An 11,538-nucleotide genomic window follows, 5' to 3' on the forward strand; every position below is an offset into this window, starting at 1 on the left:
TCTTGACTTGTGTCTTCATGTTTCTCAGCATTTCATTCCTTTGTGCTCATTAATGACAGCTGTGTCTCTCAGTTCTGCTTTGCCTGCTGGGCAAGGAAAACATCTTTTCCCAAATGTAGCCTCTGGGCTCTACGTTCCCTCCAGGACATTCTATCATGTGTCTAATAAATTTGTCATCTCAAACTATGCCAGTTAATCTGCCAGGAATTTTGCATTCAGTATTGAGTAACAATTCTAATAACCCTGCCCTCACAGTATAGTCATGAGTTGCTTAATGACGGGGATACATTCTGAGAAATGTGTCGTTAGGTGATTTCGTCATTGTGTGCACATCGTGAGTGTACTTACACAAACCTAGGTGGTATAGCCTAGTACACACTTAGTCTATATGGGACTAATCTTTTGGGGACCACCATCTTATATGTGGTGCATGACTGTAGTTGTAGGATACAAAGAAACCATTGTGTGAATAATTATTCAAAGATGATGCTCCAAAATTGTGTAATGTTATTTCACAGAATTTCATGAAAATGTAATGTACAGCTTTTTCAGGTTTGGGGGGTTTGACAGTAGAAATTCAATGCTGATTTGAATTTTAAGCTAACACTCAAAATGTTTATCTTGTAAATATAGGTGGGTAAAGAATGTCTCAGTGAACAGGAGATGAACTGGGGATATTCTGACTTGGGAAGATGGGAAGATTCATGTAGACTTCAATTAATATAAATATTGTTAAAAAACAAAATTCAACTGAGTAAATTTAGGCAGCATCCCATCTAGCATGTATCTAATGTGTTAACTCTTTACAGGCTTTACGTCAGCGCTCAGTGGCTTCCCTAGATGGTCCTTTGAATAGGGCTTCATTACCTGGAAATACTGAACCTGTTAATTTTTTCCACAAGAAAAGTATAAGCTTTAAAATGTTTTCTAGGGGCCGGCTCTGTGGCCGAGTGGTTAAGTTCCCGCGCTCCGCTGCAGCAGCCCAGGGTTCAGATCCTGGGCGCAGACATGGCACCACTCATCAGGCCACGTTGAGGCGGCGTCCCACATCCCACAACTAGAAGGACCTGCAACTAAGATATACAATTATGCACGGGGGGTTTGGGAAGATAAAAGCAGAAAAAAAAAAAAAGAAGAAGAAGAAGATTGGCAACAGTTGTTAGCTCAGGTGCCAATCTTAAAAATAAATAAATAAAATAAAATGTTTTCTAATTCAAGATCCCAAAAGTTATCCTTGGCATACCTATTGTATATTTTCAAGAATGCACATATTTTGGAAATGTTCTTTGTGCTTATAATCATGCAGTGGTCTGTGTGCACATGCAGCATGCAGGCAGGCATGCATTTATGGGTAGGACTTGTCCTTTCCAGGTACCTCAACTTACATGGTTTTGCCGAGCAACTCATAGCATCTTTCATACCAAATGATTTGTATACATTCAGATTAGCAAATCACCATCACAAAATAATTTTCATGGAGAGTGGGTATGATCTTTGGCAACTCAATTCAGGAGTAAATTCCTCAGAACATCCTTAAAGATTCTATATCTTCATCTACTTAAACTCACTAAATATTTAGATAAAGTATACATATATAGAGAGTAGTTTTATTCATTGCTTTAGATCAAACCCACTCAGTAAGTCAGAATTACCTCGGTACAGGAATGAGCACACATTCACAGTGCTCCAGTCTTTCTGTTCTCTATTCTCAGTCCTTGTGTCAGTATCTCCTTACGCTATCTTTTAGTGAATTCTACATCAACACAAATAATAAAAATAGAAAAAGGCTCAGCTTCAAAAGCCATGTAGGCTAATGAACACAATTGGTGTCAGTCTACGTGACTATATAATGTCTATATGAATGTAAGTCAGCTGATATAAAATTTGGGAGAATTTGGTTTGGAGCTTAATGTTTTTAACCCATATCTGTTAAGAACCCAAAACTTAGGCAGAAAGTAGTAAAGAATCCAAAAATTTGCCAAAGTGTAAAGAAAGTTGTGCATTAAGAATTAGTTTTTGAAACCTTTAGAATTGCTTTCATTTTCTTCAAGTGTAGGTTCTGGTTGTGAATCTGTAACAGGGTCTGACTCATACTCCTGTAAATGACTGTGAAACTGGACAAAACAAGAAGCAAGTGCTTTCAGATGTTGGAAAAAACACTGGGCTGTGACCCTTCAGAGAATGAAAGCATAGCAGGTGAGGTTGCATTCTTCCCAATTTTCTGCAGAGGTCTTTTTTATCTTGTCCCTGATCACTATACTGAAACTCACAAACTCTTCAGGCTCCGGGAGTGAATGATATGCACAAGAAGGGCAGTACGGCTAAGGTTTATTAGCTTTCAGCTGCAGTGGACAGTGTGTGAGTGACTCTACGGAACGTTATGTCCACTTGAATGTGTAATCTTTGGGGGCGTCTGAAATAATATTTTTAGCCTCTGGAGCATGCTAAACTTTATGGAGTCTGAAATAATGTCTCTAAATACTTAAGTGATCAGTTGCAGGCAAGTCCGCAGGAATCTGGACACGGCCCCTTTAAGAAGGAACGACGCCCTTCCTCCGCCCTCGGAGCCAGGACACCATTTCCCAGCGCCCCCTGCGGTGCTGCTCCGCCTTCGTTCCATGAGGTTCCAATGTGGCGCTCTTCTTCGAGGCCTTTGGACCTGTGAGGACTACATTGCCCAGAGGATCCTGCGCCGAGCGACGTCAGCGTTGAGCCAATGAAGGCTCAGGAGAGGGGCGCTTCCGTGTGTGCCATCACAGCGGGGCGGGACTTCCGGCGTCCCCCTCGTGGCGGTCGTTTTGGCTCCTCTCAGGTGTGTTTCGCGCTCGGAGGCTCCGGGGCTTTGTATCTGCACCGAGGTGACAGGAGCGAGAAGGTGCGACAGGAGTCGTCGTCTCTGCCGCGCACAGGCGGGTGTGAAGCGCCGGGCTGCAGCGACTCTGCCTTCAGGTCTCGGCAGGGCGGCGCCCGGGTCTTCTCCACCCGCTCCGCCCCCGAGGCCGATGGCGGCGGCCGCGCGGAGGGAGCCGGCTCAGGTGAGCGCTCGGCTCCGGCCCGCCCCGCCCGCAGCGCAGCCCGAGCTCCAGCCCGAGGGCGGACGCTGCTCCCGGGCCTGCAGCCCAGGCCCCGGGGCCGGGCCGGGGAGGCGCTCGTGGGGCCTGTGGCTGCGGGCGGGGGCCGGGCGGAGGGTGCGGCGGGACCCCGGGTCGGCGTTGTGTCCGCAGGGAGCAGTGTGAGGAGGGGTGTCTCTTGGACCGGGAGCTGGGAGGGTTGTGAACAGAGAGAGACACGGTGCGTGTTCGGGTTTAAAACGTTCTCCAGGAGCTGCTCGGAGAAAACAGACTAGAGAGGGAATGATGGTAGTGAGATTAAGTCCTTGTAGGGGTCACACAGTTGGTAAGAGCCAACACTGAGGACTGAATGCCAAAGTTTAGATAGCCCGAGGCCTCTTGCCTCCGAGGGTGGGTTGGGCAGAGGTACAGTGGGGACCAGAGCCCACTGAGCCCCACCGTGGCTGCCTGCCTCTACTGACCTCTGCCCGCTGGCTCCCATGACTGTCGAAGCACTTTGGAACCTGCACAAAATAGGGCGAGGATGCCTGACATCTTCACTGGTCCTGACATGTCAGTATAGCGTCCGAGCTTGTGATGTTTTGGGATTCTTCACCTGCCATTCTCTCAGTCTTTATGTCTAGGACCCTGGAAGAACGTTCAACGCAGCCTGGGGCTTATATAGAGGTGGGCCCAACTCTGGTAGTCAGTAAAACGAGGTTGTCATGGATACTGGTACCAGTATGTGCAAAATGGTGAAGGTGAGGCTGAATTGGAAGTATTCAAGGAAGTGTAAGTCTCCTTTCCCATCTTGTAGGTCTTTTTTCTTTCTGATGGGAACAGAGAGCAGGGAGGCAGACCTGCAGTGTCTCCATAGGAAGTTGGGGCTTTTTTTTTTGAAGGTGGTAGAAGCAAAGGGAAGTTTGGATGATAAGATGGAGGTGGTCTTACTTATCCCTTAACCTGTTCTATTCAGCTGCAGAGGAAACAAACTGGGAGGGTAGGGAGGAGGCTACCACAATAGACTAGGTGAGGTGGATGTAAACTGTGGCCATGGAGGTGGGAGAAGTTGGTGGATCGTAGATTCATTATTTTAGGTTGCATCAGTCAGATTTTTAATGTAGAGAGTGAGGAAGAGAAGGGGAGGAGTCAGGGATGACCCCCTCCCCGCCCTCAAGGTTTTTGTCTTAGCAGCTGGAGGCATGGGAGTTCCATTAACTGGCTAAAGAAGTCAGCAGTGGGAGTAATTTTTATTGAGGATGTCAGGGGTTTTGTTTTGGACCCAGTTAAGAGTCTGGCATGTTTCGGAAAACTGAATGGAGGCTTCAAATGGATAGAAGCATATAAAGGTCTCGCTATTTGAGGAGATGTACAGCGTTAGACATATTCAGGTGGTGGCTAGTATGTGGTCATAGTGGAGCTTTGGGTCACATTTAGGAAGAGAAATTCAGGCCATGATCGTTTGTTAACAGGCAGGAAGAAGAGGATGGGTACCAAGTCTGGATCTCTTTCTTGGGCACCTGGGTGGAGGAAGTGGCCTCTCAAACACAAGTGAGGGAAAAAAGTGGCCATAACATGGGGAGAGGAGAAAAGGATAATCTGGCACGTGGCTGAGGCTTCCAAGGGAAGAATGGACATGAGATGAATGTAGAAGCCTAGGAGTAGCTGAGGCAAGGTGACCCTGAGGCTGGGGCTGCTGCTCATTCACCATTCTTGACTCAGCACAATTTTATGGTGACTTTTCATGGAGCCTGGGGTGTTGCAGTGAGGCCAGTAGATGATCTTAGGTGCAAATATGGCCATCTGTGAGTAAGCCTGGTATTACAAGCTGAATTGTGTTCCCCTAAAATTTATGTGTTGAAGTTCTAATTTCCAGGACCTCGGAATAGAATTGTATTTGGAGATAGGGTCTTTAAAGAGGTAATTAAGTTAAAATGAGGTTATCATATGGGGTCTAATCCAGTTGTCCTTATAAGAACAAGAAATTTGGACACAGACACAGAATATGCAAAAGAAACTAATCCTGTCCATGCTTTGATCATGGTACTTTAGTTTCTGGAACTGTCAGAAAATAAATTTTTGTTGAAGCTGCCCAGTATGGTACTTTGTTATGGTTGCTCTAACCATTGATTACAGCTGAGGAGTAGGGCAACTAGGGTTGGGCTTTGAATAAGGGTAGGTGAAAAGAAAAGAGCTGTGACTGGTGAGGGGACCTCAAGTACAGCACAAAGTGGGAGGAGGACCAGGAGTATGTAAGATCCAAGACAGGCAGGCCAGCCTTCACAGTGGATTTGAGGCTGTCCCAGGAAGTGGAATCCAACAGAGGTCTGGGGTCGAACTGTCTGTCTGACTTTGCCAGGTACTCTTGGTACCATACAATGAGTAATGTGGGGGTGTGATTGGGGGTGCACGGATGCAAGAAAGGTGTGCACATGGAAAGGGAGCAGGAGCTGAGGGCCCCAGGGCCTTGATATTAGGGACTCCAGAGTGAAGGGTGAGACCACATTTGATTGTACTTAGGAGGATTGCCTGGCTTGGGGCTGGTCAGGCCCTGGAGGCCAGGCCCTGAACCTAAATTGTATCTCTCTGCCACCTGCCTGTTATTACTGAGGGCTAGCCCCAGTGATGAATGGGACAATGAAGAGAGAGTAACATCAGTGGCACCAGGGCCCACTACCACCTCTGAGTTGGGGAGCTTGGGAGGAGGATGAACATGGGGTTAGATGCGTGGGGGGTGGATTGTAGGTCTTTGGAGAGGGGCTGTTTGTGGTTTCATATCTCCCATTCATGGCAGGGCAGTGTGACCTTTGAAGACGTGGTTGTATACTTCTCCTGGGAGGAGTGGGGTCTCCTTGATGAGACTCAGAGATGCCTCTACCACGATGTGATGCTGGAGAACTTTGCCCTTGTGACCTCACTGGGTAAGGCCCTCCCTCTCCTCCAGTGCACTGAGCTAGACTCTGTTGTTTTGCTTTTCTCCAGGGGCTGTGCTGTTCTCACATTTGGACTATGGTGCCGCCTCCTTTCCCAGTTCCCTGGCTAGTTGCTGGGGTCAGCAGGGCTGGCTGAGCAACTGCTGCCTTCTCAAACCTGCAGCCCCCAAAAGGCTGCCTTGAAGCTTTGCAGGGAAGCATTCAGGGTCAGGAGTCTTTCAGGGAGCCTGATGGATCACCTGACTTGCCCTCTCCCTAGTACCTCTCCCCAGGATTTTCTCCCTCTTTCCAACAGACCCTTCCTCCTCTCTGGGCCAGCGGTTGCCATTAGTGAGCTGTTCACTATCTTTGGGGACTGTGGGCTGTTTTTTATTTAGTTTTGTTTCCTGTTGTTTGTCACGTGCACAATTGCTCTGAGCCAGTACTAGTCCCTCACCTGTTGTGTCATTGCCTCGGGACTTACGTCATCCAGGTCCTCTGGGTTGTCTAACTGGGATTTAGGAAGAAGAGTCCTGAGTGCTTCACAGGATAAGCTCAGAGGAGGCCTGACCCTGGTGACTGGCAGCTGTGGGAGGGCCTGACATCTGGGCTGTGTTCACATCAAACCAGGAACATGTTCTGTGTCCACCAGTGTGTTGACACCAATGCCAGTGACCACACCTTACTTCTACCTCTCCTTGCTCCTTCTTGACTGACTTCTGGTCCCTGGCTGCCCCTTCCTTTTTTCCTCTATACATCAGCTTTTCTCTACTTTTCCCTCTGCAGCGTTCTCCAGTGTCAGGTCACACGTATACTTAGTGTTTGAACACCGTCTAGTCAGTTCCACCAAGATTTTCCTGACACTGGCCACAAAATTCCACACAGCACTCGTGTGTCACCAGCAGCCAAGGCCCTGTTGAAGGCCATTAGCAGAGGAGTGAATTGGACTTGCTTTTTCCTGTGCTGCACCCCATCCTTACATCCTTCATCTTTTGAGGCCTCCCTCATTCTTGTGACTTTTTAGAGTTCTAGTACTGCAGACTAGCCCCTTCATCATCAACCTGATCCCACCATCCTTACGTAGAAAACATTCCCCTGGGCTCGTTCATTGGTGTTCTGACACATTTGTGGTGGAGCTGCCCCCTCCCACCACAGACAGCATGCACTTCACCAGCATTTCTGTGCTTTCAGGTTGTTGGTATGGAATGGAGGATGAGGAGGCCCCCTCTATGCAGAGTGTTTCTGTGGAACAGATGTCACTGGGCAAGACTCCAAATTTAGGTCCACCCATTCAGAAGACTCACCCCTGTGAGAAATGTGTCCTGGTTGGGGGAGAGATTTTGTACCTGGCTGAGTACCAAGGATCACATCTTGGGCAGAAATCATACACCTGTGAGGCATGTGGAAAACAATTCTGGTTCAGTCCAAACGTCCACCAGCACCAAAAGCAAACTGAAGAGAAGCCATTCAGACGGGAGATGGACAAGGCCTCATTTATGACGAGCTGTAAAATCCACGTGTCAGGGAAGCCCTGTACTTGTGGGGAAGTTGGGAAGGACTTCCTAGCTATGTTGAGTCTTCTCCAGCATCAGGCCACTCTCAAAGAGGCAAAGCCACATGGCAGTCTCAAGTGTGGGGAGGCCTTTCATAGTGAAAAAGGTCATTACAAGTATAGTGAAGATGGGAAATCAGTCAGCTACGAATATAAACTTTTTCAGCATCAGCAAATTCACACTAGAGAAAGTTACAACTGTGACAACCCCTTTAACCAAAGCTCCATCCTCAGTGATTGCCAGAGAGTTGCAGGAGCAAAGTCTCACCAGTGCAGCGAATGTGGGAAATCCTTTAGCCAAAGCTACAGCCTCATTCAACACTACAGAATTCACACTGGAGCAAGGCCTTATAAATGCAGTGAATGCGGAAAAGCCTTCAGCTACAAGTTCAGACTTGTTCAGCACCTGCAGATTCACACTAGAGTGAAGCCTTATGAATGTGGTGAATGTAGGAAATCCTTTAGCTACAGCTCTACTCTCATTAAACACCAGAGAGTGCACACTGGAGCCAGGCCTTATAAGTGTGGCGAGTGTGGGAATTCATTTAGCCAAAGCTCCAACCTCATTCAACACCAGAAAATTCACAGTGGAGCAAGGCCTTATAAATGCAGCGAATGTGGAAAAGCCTTCAGCTACAAATGCAAACTTGTTCAGCACCTGCGAATTCACACTGGAGAGAGGCCTTATGAATGTGGTGACTGTGGGAAATCCTTTAGCCACAGGTCCACTCTAAATCAACACCGGAGAATTCACACTGGAGCCAGACCGTATAAGTGTGATGAGTGTGAAAAATCCTTTAGCCAAAAGTCCAACCTCATTCAGCACTGGAGAGTTCACACGGGAGAAAGGCCTTATGAGTGTGGGGAATGTGGGAAATCCTTTAGCCAAAGCTCCCACATCATTCAACACAGAAAACTTCACACCAGATAACCTCATGAATACAACAGCTGTGGGAAAATCTTTAGCCAATGGCCTGTTGTATTTCAGTGTGAAACTTCACAACCCAGCGACACTTCCTTCTGTGCAGCAAACTTGGGGAAGCCTTCATCTAAAGATCTAAACCTCCTTTTGCCACAGCAAGTCTACATGGGAGAAAGGCCTTTGACCTGCAGGGAACGTGGTATTTCTTTGTTCAGTGTAACAGAACTAGAGAGTCTTTGTGAGGAGTTGTCTGCCTGAAGTTGAACCTCATACATCTGAGCATCCACAGTGGGAAGATTCCCTGTAGTTCTAGGTTTGTGGGAAGCTTTTAGGAGCCTTATTGCATATTCTTCCCTGCCGGTTCCCTGCCAGTTTCTGTGGTAGAAACCATCTCCCCTCTACCACTTGGAGTTCCACACAGTGTGCATCACTCACCCCAATGTGCTCAGGGAAGGCAAATGTCTCTGTTTTCTTTCCCATTCCCTGGAGAACATTATAAGTGTTCTATGGGGCCTCATTCTCTCCTCTCTTGACTAATTAGGTCATGATCCTGACCCAGTTTTGGCCAATATCAGTCTGGGTAATGCTGGCGGCTTATGGGTTAAAAAGAGTCCAGTTCTGGTCCAACTTGCATTGCTGCAAAAGGCCACCTAGGAAAGACTACAGGGCTTTGTGGTCCTAATTTATGTCATGGATGCCAGGATTTTTGTGGGCCCAGAGGTCACCTGGAGAAGGGTATTTTTGTTATGACAACCTCTAGTGTTGCCATGAGAAGTAGAATTTGGTTCTTTGTTCCCAGGGATGTCACATAATGTCCAGCACTATTGGGGAAGCTGTCCCCCAGGTACTGCAAAGGAATTGTGTGCCTTCATGTCTAAAGTTTGGTTTTTCTGATGTCGCTGGTTGTAAGACTACAGGGGCCAGGCTGAAACCAGTTTGTCCAGAAACACTGGATGTGATTGATTAATATGCACTGGAGGAGACTGCAGAGAGAGGATGCAACTCTTCTAAAGGTGCATCCGGATACAAGATGTTCCCGTGACTGTGGCTACGTGGGATGACTGTGTAGTACACTCTATACCTGTGTCCTTCCTGTAGATGAGGCCATTGTCAGAGCAACAAAGCTTTGTTTATTCTAGCCTCTCAACCGGTCATCTCAAGGATATTGCATAGACAAGAAAATGAGAGTAGACAGAAGGGAGATCCTATAGCCCAGGGATGTGGTTTTTGTGACCTAGCAGCTCTTCCTGCTGACCCAGATAGAAATGATCTTTGCCAGTATCTTCAGCCACTGATGCAGGGCTCCCCTTCTCGAGGCACGAAGAGAAAGGTTGAGTCAATGCAGAGTTTCTAAACCTCTGGTTATGAGAAAAAGTAGGAGATCTAGACTTAAATTTGAATGGTTTTTTATAAAGCTTTATTGAGGTGTAACTGATGTGCTATAAGCTGCACATATTTACACTGTACAGTGTGATTAGTTTGATGTAAGTGTACACTCATGAGGCCATCCAAATCATGATAATGGACATATCTGCACCTCTCAGAGTTACCTGGGCCCTTTTTTAATCTCTCCCTCTGCCTTCATGGCAACTGTTGATTTACGTTCTTTCACGGAAAATTTGTATTTTATAGAATTTTATATGATTGGAATCATAAAATGCTTTCTTAAGTTTTGATTTCCCTCCTGCATAATTATTTTGAAATTCATAAATGTCGCTTATGTGAATAATTTGTTATTGCTGGGTACTATTTTCCTGTATGGATGTAACATGTTTTGTTTACCCATTTCTCTGTTAACAGACAATGGCTTGTTTCCAGTTTGGGGCTATAATAAAGTTTCATATGTCTGCACAAGTGGAAAGGAATGTGTGCTGAAGGCCTATGAACCTTTCTTCCATGTTCCGTCATTGTATGGCTATTCTTGTTTCATCTCCCTTCCCCCATATCAGTGGATTATTTTATTTAGAAAAGTGGTTAAATTTATAGTATGTTTAGGAATTTCATGTATGGAGAAAGAGGAACTTAAAATTTAGGGAGTATATGGATTATATATAACATGCATCAGAGTATGTGAAAAATAAGACACTAATGGAAAACACTTAAAAATATGGAGAAGAGGAAGCTCCTGCTATTTTTCCTTGCTGGAAAATAAGGGGAAGAAAAAGCATCTCACGAGAAAAATACTCCTAAATATGAATTCTCCGATACAAAACTATGAATGAGACTTTAAGGGGCTGGCCTTGTGACTGAGTGGTTGGGTTCATGTGCTCTGCTTTGGCAGCCCAGGGTTTCACCAGTTCGGATCTTGGGCACAGACCTGGCACCGCTCATCAGGCCATGCTGAGGCAGTGTCCCACATGCCACAACTAGAAGGACCCACAACTAAAATATACAACTATATACTGGGGGGACTTTGGGGAGAAGAAGAAAAAGTGAAAAATAAAATCTTAAAAAATTGCAACACCAAATGCATAATGTAGGCTCATGCATAATGCAGGCTCACACTTTAATTTGTAAAATTCATCTACTCATTCGATTGTTAATACACAATGAATTCAGTAAGTGTTCTCAGATTGGGATACTCTAAAGCAGATTTCTTTAGAGTAGAATTCTACATTTACAATACCTAAGTATGGACATGGAAAGTTTTCTACTTCCACTACCGCTTTTAATTGAGGCACCTGAAAGGTCTCCCAGAAAATTCAAATTAGGACTAATCAAAATTAGAACACTCCTAACTGTCACAATATTTCATTTGTTTAAATTAGTGAAGTTGTAATTGGCAGTAAAGCTTGGGAAAGTTGAATTTTTAACAAAGTACAGCTTAGTGAAGTTACATCTGGGGGTCCTGTTTATTACAGTTCTAACCCCTTTGGCTCTCTTTTAGAGACTTCAGATAAGACTTAGACTTCTGTTTATAGTCTATCTTCATCCCAGAAATATGCCAGAAAAATTACTGAGGCAACAAAGTACATCTGCCAAGAATGAGTAGAAAAGGAGATTGATAGACAGTCTTCCACTGATCACAGAAAACTATAGACACACAAACACACCATGCCGCCATGAGAGCAAAAGCACCTCATTTTTACCAACAGTTGCCAC

General features: G+C 45.8%; 1 protein-coding gene across 40 annotated transcripts in view; it reads left to right on the forward strand.

Moving 5' to 3' along the window:
- LOC106846673 (zinc finger protein 211-like) overlaps window positions 1-10,301 on the forward strand; it is a 51,468-nt gene extending 41,167 nt beyond the window's left edge. For 2 of the 40 annotated variants that reach the window (XM_070498717.1, XM_070498721.1), the window contains 4 exons: window positions 2,057-2,196; window positions 2,495-3,035; window positions 5,845-5,971; window positions 7,154-10,301. In XM_070498717.1, coding sequence (XP_070354818.1) covers window positions 3,003-3,035; window positions 5,845-5,971; window positions 7,154-8,445 — 1,452 coding nt within the window. In that variant the 5' untranslated portion in view covers window positions 2,057-2,196; window positions 2,495-3,002 and the 3' untranslated portion in view covers window positions 8,446-10,301. Of the gene's footprint in view, window positions 1-931; window positions 3,036-5,844; window positions 5,972-7,153 lie in introns of all 40 variants that reach the window. The other 38 variants (XM_070498718.1, XM_070498723.1, XM_070498703.1 and 35 more) reach the window with 29 other exon arrangements.
- The last annotated feature ends 1,237 nt before the right edge of the window (window positions 10,302-11,538 follow it).

The sequence above is a fragment of the Equus asinus genome, chromosome 26, assembly GCF_041296235.1.
Source record: "Equus asinus isolate D_3611 breed Donkey chromosome 26, EquAss-T2T_v2, whole genome shotgun sequence".
NCBI lineage: Eukaryota > Metazoa > Chordata > Mammalia > Perissodactyla > Equidae > Equus > Equus asinus.